Raw genomic sequence first — 21,402 nt, 5'->3', positions numbered from 1 at the left:
CTTCTCAGTAACGGTGAGGTGAATTCAGGGTGTGTGTGTGCTGAGGTGCATGAGCTATCCCACCGTGGTGTCGCCTGAGACCCTCGGAAGCAACGATGCAAACCTTACCTGAGAGAGAACAGAGAGGCATGAAAGGGACGTAACACAAGTTTGCTGGCCAGCAAATGGAATGGAGAGAGAAGGAAAGATACCACAGTCGCAACCGAGACACACACACACACACACCAGCCTGCAACTCTTCTCATCCTTTCCAGGATCATTTGTCCAGCAACACTGCAGAGAAGGTTACCTGAGTCTCCTATAATGAAATAAGAGAAGTAAAAACACAAGACAGGAAACGCCTCATTACAATGCTTTGGCGTGACTGCCCTCGGTTATCTAATTGTGTTCTCTGCTTCAGCCTCAAAAATGCCAGTTCTGGCCTCAAAGTGACCCCTCACTGTTGGCTAAGCCAAACCACCCAGACTTCTTTTTCTTTGCTTTTCTACTTAAGCAGATGGCAGGGATATTACTCATGGGCTCACAGGAGGTGACATGGCTTTGAGATCATCCTTTCTTGACTGATGAAGTAACTGAGGCCCAGGGGGGTTACGTGATGTACCAAGATCACAGACTAGTCAGTGGCCTATTGAACCCTATTCTTCCACGTTGTGTACAGGGCCTCTGGCCATAGCTCATGTGGAGGTCAGTAAACCTGAAGGCTGAAATATTTGTTCAAATCCTGCTCTCACACACAGATGTTCCCAGCTGGTGTGGACACTCTTGCAGCAAACTTAAGCAGCGCTTTTCATCACCCCCATCTTGCAGTCGTGCTGCCCAGAGCACCGAACAGCTGGTACTTCCCTACCGGCCTGAGTGGGATAACTTCCTCATAGCAAAACGCAAGACACCAGAACAACACCTCTGTTCACTCTGGAGTGCTGCTTTCTTAAAATGCTCATCAGAAGCCAGGATGACAAACTCAATGGACTGGTAACTAGGGAGCGTGACCTTCTTAGATCATTGAGGTCTGAGAAAGTGGTATGAGCTTCTAAGACAGCAGACAAAGCTTTGGCAAATTCAGAAGTAATGTGTGAACTGTCTTTACCTCCAGAGCACAAAAGCTGGTCAGGGCGTAGGAAGAGGTGGCATCTCCCTAACATTCCGGTGGGTGCAGCCGGAAGCACATTCATGCAAGCCAGCACCTGGAGAAGGCCGAGGCGGAGCCAGGGAGAGGAGAGGTGGCCTTCTCTCTCCAACAAACCAGACAGTTACCCAGACAAACAAGGAGCTCACAACACAGAAAGGGGAGGAGCAGATGCCAAGGGGAGGAGGTGGTGGGGATGGAGGGCACAGCAAACCAGGTTATCCCTGAGATATCGGGTGTTTTCACAAAGAATGTGACAAGCGGAAGCAGTGGCTTTTTCTGACCCGGGTGTGCTGATGAAAATCACTCTCTCCTGATTCAGGCAACAGAACGATGGGCTCAACCCACCCATCCAACCCGCCTAACTTCACTGTGGATGAAAGCATAAGCAGGTGAGTCTGCTGGGGTAACAAGAGATAACTTAGCCTTATAATAACAGGCTACGTTATCTCTTGTGAAGCTGTGAGCCTGCCTGCTTCACAACAAAGGGACTTCTAATTTATGACCTGAATGGTAAAGATGTACAGGGACTGTCACTGCATGACAGACTTTGACAGACTTTTCTATATATCTTGTACTTTTTGGAATGAGCATAGGCTATTTTACAGTCGTGTTTTGTTTTGTTTTGTTTTGTTTTCTAAAAGGCAAACAAACCAAAAATACCTGATGGCTGGTGCAAAGGAGATGCGACCTTCTGGGGAGATCTGGACGATGTTCAGATTGTGGTTTTCATTAGAACAACGACAGGATTGACTATGGCCAGCTGTGTGTCATTTTCAGCAAGATTAGGCCTGCTCTCATTCCAAAGGGCTGTGGGAAAAGTCTCCCTTAGAGGAGCTATCACTGGGCCATATTACCATTTCAGGGCAAGTGGTGAGAAAGGAAGGTCAGGGCCGGGGACACCTATGGGCATTTTCCTTCACTACCATGGGTGGGGGCCCTGGGGGGTCCTGATACTTCCATGGAGGTAGCAATGCATGGGGAAAATCTGTGGTGAAGAGAAGTTGGAGGGAAAAGGCAAAACATCCTTCTGCTTGTTAGAAAACCAAAGCTCCGGGTTTAATGCAGCGCCAAGGCACTTATTTCCCTGTCCTCGATAAGGAAGGCAGAACAATTGCCTTGTCAGCTTACACTTTTCCCGGAAGAGCTGAGTGGTTAGGGTGGGGCGTCAGGACTGCAGGGAAGTTGTGCATGCAGCAGAAAAAGCCAAAAAGCCATTTATGGATTCTGAAGTTGACAACGTTCAATGTGTCGCTTGAGCTCATGTGATTTTTTTGTGAGTCCCAAAGTAATCAAGGCTCCTGGAGCTCCAAGAAAGCAGTGAAAATACAAAAGAGCCTTTTCTCTCCCTTGTCCCTTATGAAACAGGTGGAGATCTTGGCTGGAGTGGGCTGTTGTCATAGATGTGTCCATTACATCGATGCCTATGTCATAGGCGTAGATGTAATGGAGTTTATAGAAAAGCAAACTTCAACTAGGGAGAAAAAAAGGACCAGGCTAAGACTAAAAAGATTTCCTAAAGCTTCTGAAGAGGAATTCCAAAGATTGGTCTGGAATTAAAAGCACCTCTTACTGCAGGCCATGTAGAAAACAGACTCGAAAACAATTCAGTTAAACCCTACAACATATGAATTCCAAACACACTATTAAATTGGACGACTACGGCTTTCAAGAAATTTGCCCAGAAGATGACAGCTATCAGGTATGCAGTGCGAAAGGCATTTTTCACATTGGAAGGTTACTTTTGCATAGTAAGCTTTCCAGTGTTCATTGAATTGAGTATGAAATAATACGCTCAGCTCTACAGTGCCCTGAACGTCGACTGCCTAATAGGGTCTTGGGACGTCATGCTGCAGAAAACCCTAGTTTTGTTTTCTTATAATAACTGTATGGCCGCCCCGCTGCTTGCTTCCCAGGTTTGCAGAGCTCACCTACCTCCATGAGAAATGACTCTCCTGTAGGGCTCGATGACCTTCATGTCAATCCGCTGCTCCTGTTCTCCAATCACCACGGTCCTCCACAGCCGGTTGTCCTCTCGCTCCTCTTCTGCCGTATATTCCGGAATAGACTCTGACTCTTGGCCAGAATCTTTGTTGGCTGTGTGATCCTCTGGAAATGAAGCATAGAGCAGGGATAAAGAAGAAAGACCTCCACAGGTGAGGCAGTTCAGCAACTAGCGACCTCCTGGCAGAGTCAACCCGAGCTCCCTGTTCTGTACAACTCTGATAGAGCTTGACACCATCCTGATCACATAAAGGACACTCAGTGAAGTCTTATTGATTGACTGACTGAACAACTAATCCATTGTGAAGGCCAGGCGGAGGGTGGGGATAGGAAAAGAGCTAGAGCTGTCTTGTGTCTGTAGTGGTCCAAGGGGGCATAGGCTGGTGCTAACTCATCCTTGATCATATAAGTTGTAGACTGCACGTCTTTCTGATGGGGTGAAAGGCTAGTCATCAGGCCCTATCTTCCTTGCGCCACATTTCTTGGTGTATCCTGAGTGCTCAGAGTGTTTTGGGGGCCCTCAGCTCAGTATCTTGACGATACCGCCAGCCTAGACCCCCACTCGAAGACTCTTACAGTGGGGTTGAATCCCCTTCTCTACTGGGAGTGCATCTGGACATTAATTCGATATTACTTCCTATACATTTTTCAAAATATGCTACACAAAGGTTTTACAGTAAGTGAGAAACAACCTCATAGACCAGAAGTGCTCCAAGGCCAAAAATTCACAAGACTCTTACTTGCGGGTGCCCAAGGCAATGAAAAAGCCCACTGAGCATTCTTGGGGGAGAAATTTACTACCCATTCTTGTGCATCAAGAAAAAAGCAACCATATTTAGTTTTCTTAAAAGAATAAGCAACAATTGTTTCCATTTTTACTTCAAGTACTAGTAGAATTTAACAGTGGTTATTCTACGTGTGTTTAAGTGACTTGGAAGAAAGGATTGTTTATAGATTTCACAATAATTCTTTCAGATGTTATCATTAAGTTTCCATTTCATGAGAAATTACCTTTGATTTATACTCCACTTGTAATACCAATGCAAAAACTCTGAAGTAACTACCTCAGGTCACAGAGTTAGGAAGCAAATACAATCAGACCCTTACCTTTTCTACTCTTCTAAGCTATCACATTGTACCTTGAATGTGTAACTGGTCTCATTCTCGTTTATTTTACTATGAGGCAGTGAGTTCCTTGGGCTAAGAAATTGTGCCAGAATCATCTTTAATATCTGCCTCCACCAACCCACTCAACACTTAGCTTGAAACCCTGCACAGAGCCCTCAGTTAAACTTGGGAGGGTGAGTGGATAAATAAAGCTTGGACAAGTTCCTGGAAGTATAGGTAATCTGTAAGGGAGCCACAACAGAGCCATTATGTTCCAGAAGATCCCGCAAGACAAATTCAAACGTGTGTAATTACCTGTGACTTAGAATAGCAAAATGGAGTCCAGCTGGGAAGCAATCCTAGCCTTTTATGCCAACACCAACAGCTACTACCACCTGCAGAGCCTTGCAATCACTCTGGCTTTCTCTGCATTCCCACCAGCGCTTGCAGCTTACTCAGGACGGGAAAGCAGCAACCTTGGTTTCAGATCAAGCGCTGTGTCACTTATGCAAATCCATCCATCTGCCCTGGACTCCCTTTCTGGGATCCCTTCCTGCTTCTCCCTTCCCACGTGGGGTAGGACCCTCAGATGCTCCTCTCCGCTCCCTTACCAGGACCCTGTTTTCCCACTGGGCTCTGATGCGGGTTTGTCTTCTGAGGTTCTTGTACACACCTGCTCTTCTCTGCAATGTACTCACCATCCACCAACCCCTCTTCACCCTGTCTGGGACTTTCTGGCCTGCTCTACGTTGACCCTGGTGATCTGTGTGGGGTTGTTTTGTTTTCTGCATGCTTTAATTGAGGCTACTTTGTTAAAAAAAAAAATTTTTTTTTTGTATACTCTGTTCTCTGTTATAAAAATAAAACACGTTAATAAAAGTACAAGCAATACAGAAATTGTTGGGTGGGGGCTAGCGGTGCGATGGATAGCACATCTGACTACGGATCAGAAGATGCCAGAAATTGTTCAGGGAAACAGCAAAAATCACCAATGCCTCTCTCACTCATTTTTGTTTGATATGTAGTTTTCTTTCTATACTCATGGGCACAAACATACTTTTTTTTTCCCCAGAAAGTATGATTAATCTCTATCTTCTGCATGTTCTGTACGTACTGTTCTACAATGTGCTTCCACCTAATAACACAGCATGGGCTTCTTTTCATCTCAGTGAATATAAACCCTGCTCATTTTTAAAAATAGCCCTAGAGTATTCAGTTTTACTGATGTCTTTTAGTTTATCAGTCCCATAGCAATGGAAATTTAGTTTTATTCTATTTTATGGGTTGTTGTTCCTTATAAAGAATTTGCTGCAATAAGTATCTCTGTAAAGGTGTCTTATCTCTTTTGTGCACATATTGCTATAGGTTACCTTTCTAGCAATGGAATGCTGGGTCAGAGGGTCTAAGCACTGAAAGGCTTTATGAGCATTTCTGGCCTTGAATATATCACACCAAAATAGCTGAGAGTACCTATCTCCTCACACTATTAAAACCACTGGCAGGACTTCCCTGGTTGTACAGTGGTTAAGAATCTGCCTGCCAATGCAGGGGACATGGTTTCGAGCCCTGGTCCGGGAAGATCCCACATGCACGGAGCAACTAAGCCCATGCGCCACAACTACTGAGCCTGCACGCCACAACTACTGAGCCCGCGTGCCACAACTACTGAAGCCCACGCATCTAGAGCCTGTGCTCCGCAACAAGAGAAGCCACCGCAATGAGAAGCCCATGTACCGCAACAATAGCCCCCGCTCGCCACAACTAGAGAAAGCCCCTGTGCAGCAATGAAGACCCAATGCAGCCAAAAATTTTAAAAATCAATAAATTTATTAAAAAAAAACAACACTGGAGGTTATCGAAGTTTTTAATTGTTGAAAATTTAGGGTGAAACTTCTCTCTTTGTTGTTTTAATGTATATTAAATTATTAAAGAAGGTGAGAATTATTGTTTATTGGTTATTTATATTTCTCTTACTGACAGGGAGGCACCTGATAAATCCTTTGCCTATTGTGGTCCTTACTGATTCTTTGGAGTTCTTTATACAGAACTTTGTCATATACTGCAATTATTTTCCTGCCTTGTGCTTAGTTTTTGAATTTGTGATTTTTTCCCAAATAGAAATATATTTTTATATAGTTGAATCTATCAGTTTTTGTCTGTATGCTTTTTGATTGTTGTATCATAGTAAGAAAGGACACTACACTCCTACCTTAAAAGTATGTCTACATGTACACAAACATTTTCCTACAGTTTACTTTTAAAAACAGCATTATTATTCATTTTGGCATAGAAGTTTGAGGCTGGCACGTGTAAATCAGTGAAGTTAGCACACACCCTCTCACCAGACACAAATATAAACTCAAAATGGCTTAAAGACTTAAACATAAGACATGACACCATAAAACTCCTAGAAGAGAACATAGGCAAAACATTCTGTGACATAAGTCATACCAATGTTTTCTTAGGTCAGTCCCCCAAGGCAGTAGAAATAAAAGCAAACAAATGGGGCCTAATCAAACTTACAAGCTTCTGCACACCAAAGGAAACCATAAACAAAAGACAACCTATAGAATGAGAGAAGACATTTTCAAATGATGCAACCGACATGGGCTTAATTTCCAAAATATACAAACAGCTCATACAACTCAACAACCAAAACACAAACAACCCAATCCAAAAATGGGCAGAAGACCTAAACAGACATTTCTCCAAAGAAGACATACAGATGGCCAAAAAACACATGAAAGGATGCTCAACATCACTAATCATTAGAGAAATGCAAATCGAAACTACAATGAAGTATCCCCTCACACCAGTCAGAATGGCCATCATCAAAAAATCTACAAACAGTAAATGCTGGAGAGGGTGTGGAGAAAAGGGAACCCTCCTACACTGTTGGTGGGAATGTAAGTTGGTACAGCCACTGTGGAAAACAGTATGGAGGTTCCTCAGAAAACCAAAAATCGAGTTGCCATATGATCCAGCAATCCCACTCCTGGGCATATATCCAGGCAAAACTATAATTCAAAAAGATACATGCACCCCTATGTTCATAGCAGCACTTTTCACTATAGCCAACACATAGAAATAACCTAAACGTCCATCAACAGATGAATGGATAAAGAAGATGTGGTACTTATATACAATGGAATACTACTCGGCCATAAAAAAGAATGAAATAATACCATTTGCAGCAACATGGATGTACCCAAAGATTCTCATACTAAGTGAAGTAAGTCAGAAAGAGAAATTCAAATACCATATGATATCACCTATATGTGGAATCTTAAATACGACACAATGAAACTATCTGTGAAACAGAAACAGAATCACGGACATAGAGAACAGACTGGTGGTTGCCAAGGGGGAGAGGGGTCGGGGGAGGGATGGAGTGGGAGTTTGGGATTAGCAGATGCAAACTATGATATATAGGATGGATCAACAACAAGGTCATACTGTATAGCACAAAGAACTATATTCAATATCCTGTGATAAACCATAATGGAAAAGAATACAAAAAAAAGAATGTATATGTATGTATAACTGAATCACTTTGCTGTACAGCAGTAATTAACACAACATTGTAAATCAACTATACTTCAATAAAAAGAAGCTCAAGGCTGGACCTTTTTATCAAATGTTACTCCTAATGTTTCAGAGAAAGCATGGCCAAGTTGGTATGTCTCCTCCTTTTCCCACCTCTTCTGACTGATATAAATGAAATAAAGTTATATAAGAGCTAGGGGTTCAGTACATTGTCTTAAGGTGTTCAATTCTGGAAGTCAACAATCTAAGCTAGTAGGAAGTAAAAGTAGCTTTATTTTACTCCCTTTAATTAATGGATCTTCCCAAACTTAATAATTCTTCTGGGACTTCCCTGGTGGCGCAGTGGTTGAGAATCCGCCTGCCAGTGCAGGGAACACAGGTTCAATCCCTGGTCTGGGAAGATCCCACATGCTGTGGAGCACCTAAGCCCGTGCGCCAGTACTACTGAGCCTGCGCTCTAGAGCCCGCAAGCCACAACTACTGAAGCCCGCACGCCACAACCACTGAAGCCCGTGCGCCCTATAGCCTGTGGGCCACAACTCCTAAGCCCACGCACTGCAACTATTAAGCCCATGTGCCGCAACAGCTGAGCCCGCGTGACTAGAGCCCGAACTCCACAACAAGAGAAGCCACCGCAATGAGAAGCCCGCCCACCACGAGGAAGAGCAGCTCCCGCTTGCCGCAACTAGAGAAAGACCGCGTGCAGCAACGAAGACCCAACGCAGCCAGAAATAAAATAAAAAATTAAATTAAATTTTAAAAATATGAGAAAACTACTTTAAAAAAAAAATTCTTCTGCTACAACTATAAATTACCGTCCTCCCATTGCTATCATTTTCTCACTATTTGCAAAATTTTCCGGTCTCATTTAACTCTCTATCCCCAGGTCCTCCAAATTTAATGTTTGGTCTCATGCTCTCTTCACTAAGAAATGCTTGATTTTCTTTGTCTCCTTTTCTGAATAACAGGCTTTTCTCCCTGGCGACTGTTGAAGTCAATTAAGCCTTGGTACACAGGGGAGAAGTCAACTTGACCATTTTCTTTTGCCTTTGGTGAGAAGATGTAGTACACAGGCTCCTGAATATCCTGTGCTAACAGATCACAGTGGAGAGTCCACTGTTGGTGATCACACAGACTAACAAAAGATGAGGCAATGAGGCCAGCCGTGGCCTCCAGTAGGGACATACATCTGTAAAGGGGACTAGCTTTCTATGTTGTGATCTTGCACTGATAATGGGAACAGTCTGAAAATGCCTTAAAAGACATTCATTATGTTTGAACTTTTTTTTTTTAAGCCAAAGAGCCTCTTTATTTGTATTAAATGTTAGAAATCACTCCCAGGAAGAAAATGAGGTTAGGTATTATTCATGACGTATTTGATCACTAACATTAGGCATAATTGAATCCTGGACATGCTGTGTATTAATCTAGACTATTGATTTAGAGAACATTAGGTTGAATGTTACTAATTTAATTCGTAGGAGGAGTGCTTTCTAAATGACACTCATCGTTCAAGACATGTTTAGTATTATGCTAAATACCCAGAGGTTTACAAACTAGCTTTGAATTTTCATTCCTAAGATACCTTTCATCGCTCCCTTTTATGTCACTTAGTATCCAATGTGGATTCAGGTTTGTTTGAGCCTGAAGTGTATATAGTTTTGGGGGGAGGGAGCTTTTTAAGGAAAATAATCTTTTCTTTTTTTTTTTTTCTTCAAACTTTTACAAAAGCATGTAATGATGTGAACATATTTCTAGGGACCCTTCCTGACAGAACGAAGCTTAAGTTCAGCTTCATCTTTTGCCAGTATCACAAACTGAGAAAATTCTTCACTTTTTTCCTGTTGAAGTATAGTTCAGTACAGTTGGAAAGAGCATAGCCGGGGTTCAAACACGGGCTTTCTCCATCTTCTTTGCTATTGTTAGAGTCCTAGGTACGTCTTAGTCCCAGGCAACAAGAGTAACTTGCTCAATGGTCTTCCGACTTCCATTTTTTCATACACTCTGCCCCCCACCCCGGGTTTGCACTTTTACTTGTTAGAGGAAAGACATCCTGTACCCAGCTAAGAAAGTCTTTAAAGTTCTTCAGGTGACAACAGGTACGTAGTTAATTTGAATGTGAAAACTCAGCATACAAAAATACAAGGAAAAAATCATCCTTTCATACCACATTATCATTATGGCATAAGGTTGCTTGTGGGTAAAACAGAATAAGCCTAACGCTTGACTAGTTAATATGCAGAGTTAAAACAGGGAATTGATTTTATAAGCTGGTTGCCTGTAGGCTGTGAAATAATGGAAGACTGCAGATAAGGAAGTTAAATGAAGTGACTATCTGATTATGTGGAAAAAATGTTAGGGCATCTTATTCACATAGGAAACTGTCTGTCATTAGGGGTTAGTTTTAGAAAAGATAGCTTAAACGAGGTCACTAAACATCGCTTAGCCTAGGAAGAAAAAATATAAGAGCACATAAGTGTTTCTTATAATGTTCTTATCAGAAATATTCAGGCTAAAACTCTCTATCATTTTTCCATTTCCCTTATGAAATGGCTTTGCTGAGACCTGAATTACGGTAAAAATAACTCTGCGGTTGGTTTGGAAAACAGAAATAGGTCATCATCAATTTTCTGACCTTTGGATATTTTTAAGTTTATAGGATTAGTATAATAAAGTATTAAAAGAAAAAAAAAGCTCAGATCTCCCTTAATATGAAAGACTGGCCTGTTAAATCCTTCACTATCTACATATTTCTGATATCTTTGGCACTTCTAAATATCAAAGGAAGTCAAGCCTTAATTATGTCGGTACTTTGAATGACATTTGGACACAATTATTAAAGAAAATAGCTTGGGAGGGAAGACTAATTTAACATCTTTTGATAGTGAGCTTCAGAAATTTTCCGTAAGCAAAATCACACTGTGGGCAAATAACCTGGCAGCAGTGTTTGGTGAGCATCAACTGAATAAAACAGGCAAATGGTGTAAACATCCTTCAAGCACTTGAGAAATTAAGGGCCCTCAAGTCACCGCAAAATGGCTGGATAAAAGGGAATGTAGATGTGAGGCTGGGTCACCAGGCTTGACTTCAGGTGCGCTAGCCTAACCTAGCAAAAGATCCTCCTGTTCACTGTCAGTATATTTATGGAGAGAGCATGGCCCAGGAGTCGGGGACAACTCAGGTTTTGAATGCTGGCTCTGACGTTTACTGGCTATGTGACCTTAGGTGAATTGCTTAACCTCTGGGGGTAACATAATACCTATTCATAGATGTGACGTGAGCATTAATATAGTTAATATTTATAATGCACCTAGCACAGATCCTGGCACACAGTAAGCACTGTGAAAAGTGTTCATTAAATAAAATTAATTACTGACCAAACACTCTTGAAAGCCTGTGCCTTAAAAACTCCAATTTTGTTTAGAATGTATATGCCTAGTTCAGAATGCTCACACAACAAACAAGAAAACCATGCAGCTTTCCAAACATTAATTTCATACTTTGGGACGCTAATGTATTCTCTCTTTATAGTCAGTTATCTGTATCTGCATGTTTATAAAATATAGCTATTCAGAGGCACTTTGTGTTTTCAGTGTTTAATGTTGTTGTTTTTAAAACAGTGTCTGAACATACATCCTTCATATGAAAATCAAGGTGGACTTAAAATTCAACTTACATTAAAATTCTCTCCTTTGAGTTTAAGACCTAAAAGCAGGGTTGTGGCTGTTAATCTGGTTCTTTCAGCATAACTGTGTCGACTAAATAAAAAGAACTGTGTCAGCAAGTGGCAGCTTTAATTACCAGTTTGCTCAGCCACCACCACTTTGCTTGACAGTTTTACTATTTATAAAAAGAAAAGGTTCAGATGTAGTGTGACACAGCTCTCCAGGGCAACAGGAAAGCACAGGGGGAGGAGAGGGAGGGGCGAGCAGGGTCCTGCCACAGCTGTCTTCTCTGGGATTTTAAGTTAATGCTTGACTTTTACACTTGAAGATCTATTAGCAGAAGAAGGGCTGGGAGAGCTGGGGTCAGCTGGAAAGGATGGAGTAGCTGGGGAAGAGTGACTGAGATGGCAGAAAAGAATATGAATTCAAGACCTTTCACCTCCTATTTGTGTATTTCAACCTACAGGGTCAAATATCCTGATAACTATAAAAATCCAAGAACATGATAAAAATGCAATATAAAATCTCTACTTAAACATGATCATCTGTAATACAAGTAGTTTAGCCACTTCCTGTTTTCTTAGCTTGAGGAAATAAAGCTTTATACTCTGTGAAGGCAGGGTCTGAATCTATGCTGGTTGTGGTTATAGCCCTAGTTGCTCAATGACCATTGGTTGACTTAAGTAATTTGATGATGCAAGTAATTTGATGATGACTCTCCTAATTTCATAACTATGTTCTTCTATGAAAGAAACTGCTGGAATCAGTATAGCTCTAAATAAGTCAGGGCATCATTCAATTGTGGTATTTCTTTTTTAATCATTTTCAAAGTGTATCAAAGCAGTAGCTGTAGCCAGGATTCTCTTACTTTCAAATTCAAATACTACAAAGTCAGAGAATGCCACCCTGTAAAACTGAAACTACATGATGCCATTTTTTAAAGCAAGTGCTTTGTATCTGTATATATTTCTTAAACGCAATTTCATTGAGCAAGAGAAAGAACTAAAATAAGACTGGTAATCATATCAGGAGTGCCAGTGTTTGATCCAACAGCTTTTCATTTTCTCCCTTTTTTTTTTTTTTTGCTGTACGCAGGCCTCTCACTGTTGTGGCCTCTCCCGCCACGGAGCACAGGCTCCGGATGCGCAGGCTCAGCGGCCATGGCTCACGAGCCCAGCCGCTCCGCGGCATGTGGGACCTTCCCGGACCGGGGCACGAACCCGTGTCCCCTGCATCGGCAGGCGGACTCTCAACCACTGCGCCACCAGGGAAGCCCCAATTTTCTTCCTTTTTATTTTTCCCCCAGCACACCCTGTCCCATCCCTCCTTCCTTCCTGCTTTATTGGGGATATAGCACTAAACATAAGAAAGTCCCTGACCTTGTGGAGCAGACATTCTAGTGGGAAGAGAAAGAAAATAGAGATGCAAGCAAATAGTTAAATGATACGATTTCAATTAGTGTGACACATGGCAAATAAAGTGAATACTGGGCTAGAGAGTGACTAGGTGGTGGTGTGGGGAATGCCTTTGATTACAGAGGTCAGGGAAGGCCTCTGAGAAGATGACATCTGATTAAGTTCTGAATAAAGAGAAGGAGCCACCCAGGTAGGATCTGTGGGCAAGAACATTCCAGACAGTGGGAGCTTGTACAGAGAAACCGGTAAGCTCTAATTTTTCCACCTCTAATTTTATCTTCTAGATTAAATTCTCTTTCTCTGCAAACTCAGTCCCGGTTTTCTTATAACACAGCATGTAACATGGCCCTACATGTAACACTTGTAACACATCACGTAACATGGCCCTACAACCCCAGCCAAGCACAAGGCCTGGCATAAAGTAGGGGTTTAACAAAGGAGTGATGGCTATGTATGACCTCTGTGAGCCATACCTGTTCTGTCAAGCTCTAAACCGTCAATCATGTCCACCTATGACCTGAGATACAAACAGAAGCTTCTAGAAATCACAGAAAAGAGCCACCAGCAACACAATGAGAGGTTTGTTCCTAAAGCCACCTAGATGACATTAGATAAGATTAGATAATCTTTCACTTTTCACTTAACTTTGGCCTTGCCAACTTGGCCACTTACCATGCCCAGTGTACTCAAAAGAATCTGCTTCATCAGGGGTGTCGAGTTCATCCACATTGATATCGATTTCGTCTGGACTGTCCAAGTTATCATCAGAGAGAACAGACCCTTCACTCTGATCCAGAGACAGATTGATATTTGGGGCTGTGAGTTTGATTCTCTGAGGATGACTGCCATTAAGATCCAGAGAATTAGGAGGTTCTAAAGAAGATAAAGAGCAACATTATTAGACCATATACACGGCTGCCAACAGTGGGTGTGGGCCCCAGTGAGAAGCGGTGTTAAGGCCTTTCAGCAAAGGCACACCTGCTAAAAGTCCTCATGTGGGATTTAGACCCCACTCTTGGCCAGCAGGCCTCAGTACTGGCTCGCCCCGGCTACCTCAGCCCTGGCCATGCAGAAATAGGAAGTGGGAGCAGAGATCTAGTTTTTAGAACTGCCCTGTTCAGGTTTGAGAACTTGACATTGATACACTACTGAATCAAATTTTTTATGATGCATATTACTTAAGAAAAACAGTTAAGCTTTACACATAACTTATAGTGATTCATGGAGACTTTATTCCTCTGAAATGGAGGATACAAACTTTATCTGTAATGTTTACAGACAACCCAAAATACGTCTCTTTAGTTCCTGACATCTCTGTTGTGAACTTTCTTTGGCTTTTTTTTTTTTTTTGTAATAAAACTGAGGTACCCTCCCAGATTACATTCCTGGATCAAGCACTCATTAATTCTTATGCCAATATGGCTTGACATTGGTTCCTGTACCGTAGTGATAGTCTCCTCGTGTAAGGCTCATGGAATTAGCTCCCACTCTTTCACTGTAATATGCATCTTGCTGTTTAAGAGCCTTTCACTTAACAGAAGCAGAGCTGGAGAAGTCATTTTTAACCAAGTTGATCCCAACTAAACAATGTTAGAGAGATACCTTAACAAAACAATTTCAGGATTCCCTATCACAAAATGTTTTGAAGGCCATCTGGTATACCCATCAATTCTGGAATTCTAACTCTAGTCTTGTCTCTTGTCCTAAGGAAGCTGACACTGTTTCTTTGTCATTAAGATTTTTTTTTTTCTGTCTAGACAACACCTAAACTGTGTTCCATGTAATGTTTTTATGTATTACTTGAAAAAATGTTTCTATTGATCCGTCAGTTTGTAAAACATTGGGTTTCCATATTACAGGGATTCTCAGAGCTGTGCTGTCCAAAAGAAATTTTTTGTGATGGTAGAAATGTTATGTATATAACATTTTGGGGGGGGTTTTGGGCCACGCCACGTGGCTTGTGTGATCTTAGTTCCCCAACCAGGGATCGAACCTGGGCCCCCTGCAGCGGAAGTGCAGATTTCTAACCACTGGACTGCCAGGGAATTCCCACAATTCACGTGAATTGTGGACCTTGAAGAGTGGAGCAGATGTACGGTGGCTACCATGCTTATTCGGCCATAGAACACTTAAGAATAGTTATGTCACATGATTAGTACTTTGAAGAATGCACTTTAAATACTCGGACAGAAATAAAAAATTGACTCCCTTCTTTCTCAATTCTAGGCTTGACTGATAATGTCAGGGTTCAGGATCTTGGTATGATCCTGTAGCTGGTACAGTGCAAAGGAGTGAACCTAGTACAGAGTGAGAGTCATATAGGTTGCCACTGAAATTTTTTAATTCCTTTTTGTATATGCCTTGGGTTGTAAAGCGTAGTTTGGGGTTTTTTGTTTGTTTTTCCTTTTTAATAATCAGGATACTGAGCATCCTTAATATTAAATCGCTAATTTTTAATATTCTCACACTTACGTATAAATTTGGGGAACTTAGATGTTAGAATTTGGTATTAAGATAAGCAGCAGCCAGTTATCACAGGAACTGAAAACATTGGCAGATCCAGGCACGGCCCAGTAGATAAAGGGTGGCCCACACTAGGTGATGATTCAAGTCAGCTCTGAAATTAACCACATCAAGCCTAACACCTTCCTCACACATATTTTTTTCCTCTCTTCACTTTTATCACTGATATCACAAGTTGGATGCACAGGAAATGGTTCTCTCACTGAATAATGAACACGTTTGGATATAGAACACTGCTGAAGAAAATGAATGAACGCTTTCTCACCAGGCCTCATGTCTGCCGCACTGGGACTCAGCATTCCCTCCTCAAAGGGGATGTCCATGCCCACATCCTCTAACAGTAATCTGAAAAAACAAACAAACAAACACAAAGCAAAGAGTGTAAAAAATTGTGTGGGATTTAATTTTCTTTGAAAAGGAAACCCAGAGATTCCAGGATGGCATTTTCAATAAACCAAGTATGTGTACTGAATCCATTGTAAGTGGCCCTAAATTAGAATACAGACTTTCTGCAGTTACTGTGAATGAGAACCACGGACTCGGAGTTTACTCTGTGCACAGAGTGAGTCACTTCTTCTGCCAGTTCTCATAAGTAAACACACCTCGAGTAAGAAATTCAGAAACAGGAGAAGCAAATAACTAATAAAATATACTTAAGGGGACATTTAATTTTTTTTCAACAAGGGATACAATATATATGCTTTGGAGTAAGTACAGACTTGACTTTGTATATATCTCTTCCTCTGTAAATTTGAGCATATTACCTAAACTGCGTGGACAGAGGAAAGCGTACTCTGCTGACCTGTTTGTAAAACAGGGATATACCACCTACCTCACTGAGTTGTTGAAAGATTAAGCAATGAATGTAAAGTGCCCAACATTCCTGAGAAGGTGCCAACTGATGTTATTTTCCTTCCTTCTTTGAATATTTAAAGATTCATTGTGAAATATAAGTTGGTGAAGATGGTTCTGGTCATGAGTTACCATCTTTTCTCCCTAATCAGTGTTGAACCCGGGACTGTTGAACCCAGGACTTACCCACTTGGTAAGACTAGTGGAAGGGAACAGACAAATACTGGAGGAAACTGTGGCAAATCTATATGCTGTTGTAGGAAGCTGATCACTGTTCACAGTAAATTCCCCTTGACTTATTTTTATCTCCTGACCCTCGTTCAGTACATCCCCATTTATCATGATTATATATATATATATATATATTTAACATCTTTATTGGAGTATAATTGCTTTACAATGGTGTGTTAGTTTCTGCTGTATAACAAAGTGAATCAGCTATACATATACGCCCATATCCCCTCCCTCTTGCGTCTCCCTCCCACCCTCCCTACGATAATATATTTTTCTTCGTGGTGGCTTCCATGTAATTTTACTCATCTAGGGTGAATACCTCTGATGTAGACACTAATCTAAATTTAAACATGATAAACCTTAGTGTTAAAGTTCTAAATTTAATCCCTCCCTCCCTCTCTTACTGCGACTCCTCTCCACCTCAGTCTGGGTCTACCAAACATTTGGAGTTTGCTTACCTGGATGATCAGTTTCTTCAGGATTCAAGTTAAACCCCTTATTGTTAACAAAGTCTATGACGTAAACAAAATCCTGTGTCTGTAGTGATAACTGTGCTTGCTTCATTTATTCAGCAAATATGTATCGAGTGTCTACTCTGTGCTAAGGATGGAGAAGAATGAAACAGACCAGCCTCATGCTTGTGGTGAAGATGGGATGATGGAGTTAAAATAATGAGGGGCTTCCCTGGTGGCGCAGAGGTTGAGAGTCCGCCTGCCGATGCAGGGGACGTGGGTTCGTGCCCCGGTCCGGGAAGATCCCACATGCTGCGGAGCGGCTGGGCCCGTGAGCCATGGCCGCTGAGCCTGTGCGTCCAGAGCCTGTGCTCCACAACGGGAGAGGCCACAGCAGTGAGAGGCCCGCGTACAGCAAAAAAATAAAAAATAATAATAATAAAAAATAATAATGAGGACTGTCACCAGCAATTCAGCACTGCTCCCCTGAGAGAAGTAAATGCCTGTGTCCTTACCCGTCAACCCCACAGACCCCTTCAAAAACACAACCCCAGGGAGTTTCTTTCTCCATACACTTGTTGTGGCTTCTGCCCTATATGTTCTCTGAAATGAGTCCTGCACCCTAGTCGAAAAACAGTGAGCAAGGGGTCAGCCTGTGAGTCAAAGGCAATAAACGTATTGGCAGGAACAAGATAACCCTTGCCAGAGACGCACCGCATGGGGTGCAGCAAACCAGACTGTCCAGCAATGGAGGTGGGGTGGTAGGCAAAGAGAAGGCCTGCTCTAGGCCCCAGTTTGAAAGTCCTGGGACCCAGAGGGATAGCTGTCTAGGTTTCCCATGCTGTTGCGGTTTTTCCAATCTCCTTACAATGACCCCTCGTCATCTGAAGTGATCTGTGTGCGTTCTCTTTGACATCAACCCTGTAGTACCTGAAAAGTAGCAAAATGCTGCTGTTGAGAGCAGCTAGATTCAAATCTCAGCTCCACCCCTTACTGTGTGTCATATGGCAAGTTACTTAATCTTTCTGTGCCTCCATTTCCTCTCCAATAAAAGAGAGACTGTGCAATGCCTGAAAAGAACACTGAAAGAAACGAATGGTATCTGCTTTATTGTAGTTCTTTTTGCTATTATAATTGCCTTCTCCATTAGCCTTGAAGCTTCATGAGGACAGAAACCATGTCTGTCTTCTTTACTATTACATCTCCAGCACCTGGTAGAAATAAATACCCGATAAATATGTGTTGGATTGAACTATTGAACTTGAAATCCCCTAAATGCACAGGTACATTATTTTCTCTAGTTGCCTATGAGTCAACCTAAAAAAAAAAAAAAATGACATCATACCTACTTGCTTCAGAGAGCACATAAGGGTGCTGGCCTTAGCTCCAAGATAAATATGAAGGGTTTAAAAATAGACAGATATGGGGCTTCCCTGGTGGCGCAGTGGTTGAGAGTCCGCCTGCCGATGCAGGGGACGCAGGTTCGTGCCCCGGTCTGGGAAGGTCCCACATGCCGCGGAGCGTCTGGGCCCGTAAGCCATGGCCACTGAGCCTGCGCGTCCGGAGCCTGTGCTCCGCAGCGGGAGAGGCCACAACAGTGAGAGGCCCCCGTACCGCAAAAAAAAAAAAAAAAAATAGACAGATAGTATCCATCTTAAAATTTTGTAGGTTTTGTTGATGTTTGTGAGTTATAGGCAACATCATGGAATAACTGAAAGGGTCCTGGATATGAGGTTATAGTCCTGGGTTACAGTTCTACGGTTAGTACTGACAAGCTCTGAGAAAATTAGCTGACCGTCTTTGTGATTTTAAATGAAGCTAATGAATACAGAATATTACAGTGACTGTGGAGAATAAACAATAACTAGAATACATGAGAAAATACTCTGGAAATTATAAGGCATTCACTAAGTGTAAGGTATTGTGTTCCCTCATTTTAAACATCATAGCAGGATCAGTGATTTAACAGAAGTCTGTGTCATGGTTGGACAAAACATATATTAAGGTTATTAAAATTGGGGTTTCAGCCTCGGTAAGGGAAAATTTCAGTGCTGCACAAATCTCCACAGAGCCTATAAGTGCCCTGGACTCACTGAAGTTAGTAAATAGAGCCTTTGTCTCTCAGCGCCCCTTTACGGCACAGAGACGCAGTTAAGAAAGTGCTAGAAAACCAGAGGCGGCATACCTGAGGGAAAAGAGAAGCTGAAGCTGTGACCAGGCAGTGATCGGAAGAGAGGGACTCACAAATCCACAGATATTACAGAAGGCCGTGCGGAGTTTTTAGGAAACCCCAGGGACAGAGAAGGAACGCTGCACCACAACAGCCCAGAGGCAAACCTGGCAGAAACCCAAGTTGTGCTCACTGTAAATACTTCAACCACATTCATACATTAGGTCTATAAATATTTGTAGAAATGAAGTGGCCAGAGTAGTTGGCGATGGAACAGCATGGAGTTTTACCAATGGGAATGGAAGCCTCTTGGGATCTGTTAGGTAACAAATCAGTCCATAGTGAAGGTTAAGTATTTTACCTTACCCAACCGTAGTCACTACCTAATTAGGGGTTTTCTCTGTACGGAAGGGAGCTACCCAACAGGCTGGGGGTGTTATAAACACTGAGTCTGACTCTACTATTGCTGACCTCCCCAACAGATGCTTGGCTCCACGTCGCCATCTAGAGGACGGATCCAGAACTGTTTGCTGGGCGGTTTTATAAACATTATCGCTCTTCACCAAATAGTTCTGGCTCTCCGCCTTTTGTCCTCCTCTGAAATTAGGGTGGCCATGTGACTTGCTTTGATCAATGAAACGAGGGCGGAAGTGGCAGGTGTCACTTCCGGGCAGAAGAATTAGGACCAAGTGTAGGTGCCACGTGCTGTTCCCCGCCTTGGTGCCTATGGAGGAGCTCAGAACAGGGGCTGGGAGGAGAAGAGCCCCTACTGGATAAAGATCGTTGGATATATGAGCAAGAAAGAAATCTTTTTGTTTTGCCCTGAGATATTGGGTTTCTCTGTTACCACGTGCTAATCCAGCCCATTCTGAGCAGTACAGCTGTTTGTTTTGAAGGGAATATCTGACTGGCACTATGCCCTGACTTGGATTACCCAAATCAGGGCATTTCCCACATTCTCAACCCAGGCTCAGGGTGATGATAAACATCTTCTTGTCTAGGTTTGCTTAGCATATAGGAACATTTTTTTAAATGAGGACAAAGCTCAGAAGACCACCAACTGCTTTTCAAGCATTCTATAAACTTGAATATGAATATAGCACCTTTATGGGTTTCTCATAGCCACCTAGCCCTTGTCAATTTACTTAATATTTTTCTTTAAATTGACTTAAGTTTGTTTTGAAAGGAAGGTTTGTTATCACTGTATATAAGGAAACTTAGAGTCACTCACCTAAAATAGTCACATAAATTAAATATAATCAAAATAAAACAATGCTATTAAATTCAAGCTAGAAACCCCTGGGCTCTCCCTCTGAGACTTTTCTTTATTTGCTAAAAAAAAAAAAAAAAAGAGGGATCAGAAAGTGTCTGGCAAGGTGTAATGTCATTTATCATTATAAATCCAAAGAAATGCTATATAAGACAGAACACCCTAAAAGTAATTAATACATTTCCAAACTTGAAAGAGACTGGGGGAAATCCCCAGGTGCTGGAAATGAAGAGTTATTCTAGAAAGCTGATGAAAGGTAGCCTGCAGGATTTTGGACTGGACATAGGCCTTTGGGCCCCACAGGAGAAGTGACCTCCAGGTGCTGGAAGAAACGCCTAGACCCTGAACTTCTAAATAAGGCCGTGGCCCTTAAAAAGCAGCCCTATTAATGAAAGAGGGATGAGAACAAACTCTATCCTCTGGCCTTGGAAAGCACAGTCTGCCTGGAATCTTGGGTGGAAAACTAAAAGCAACCTATGAGAATTAGAGACACTGCTTGTATGCCAAGTATGTCTTGATTTATATTACCTGAATGATGGAGGAAACGCAAGTCAAAAGATTAAAATGAAAATTCACCTAGGACCATTGAAGGCCTCGAGTCCTAGGGTTCCAAAAGAACCAAATACGAAACCACTTAATGGTGCTACTTCTACTATCTAGGATTCACTGGAAATCCACTTAGGAGAAAGAAAAAACCCTCTGAAAGGTGAACCCACACCAACACCCTCACCCACGCCCACCAAACTACTAACTAAACTACGGAAAAACACTATGGGGGATTGCCAGCAGATGCTGTAAACAGAAGAACTAGCAATAAATCTTTAGAAAAAACACAAAAAGCAATATGAAAGAGATTATAATAATTAAAGAATAATTTTTAAAACTTCGTGGTGTTGAAGCACTGAGATTTGGGGTTGTTTGTCATAGCAGGCAGTGCCATTTACCCTGAGCAGCCATGCTGGCTAGAAAAGGGAACATCTAGGGCTTCCCTGGTGGCGCAGTGGTTGAGAGTCCGCCTGCCGATGCAGGGGATGCGGG

The 21,402-nt window shown here is 42.2% G+C and overlaps 1 protein-coding gene across 2 annotated transcripts in view; it reads right to left on the bottom strand.

Annotated features, from left to right (window-relative positions):
• Positions 1-21,402, bottom strand: part of PRUNE2 (prune homolog 2 with BCH domain) — a 271,709-nt gene that overhangs the window by 34,693 nt on the left and 215,614 nt on the right. For both annotated transcript variants that reach the window (XM_082655958.1, XM_082655959.1), the window contains exons 10-12: positions 15,652-15,731; positions 13,536-13,736; positions 3,062-3,235 (exon numbers count right to left, since the gene is read on the bottom strand). In XM_082655958.1, the coding sequence (XP_082512084.1) occupies positions 3,062-3,235; positions 13,536-13,736; positions 15,652-15,731 (455 nt within the window). The remainder of the gene's footprint in view (positions 1-3,061; positions 3,236-13,535; positions 13,737-15,651; positions 15,732-21,402) is intronic.

Source organism: Grampus griseus (assembly GCF_964374135.1).
Source record: "Grampus griseus genome assembly, chromosome: 6".
In the NCBI taxonomy this organism is placed as follows: Eukaryota; Metazoa; Chordata; class Mammalia; order Artiodactyla; family Delphinidae; genus Grampus; species Grampus griseus.
The sequence above is the reverse complement of the archived record's forward strand: the minus strand, read 5'-3'. Positions and strand labels throughout refer to the sequence as shown.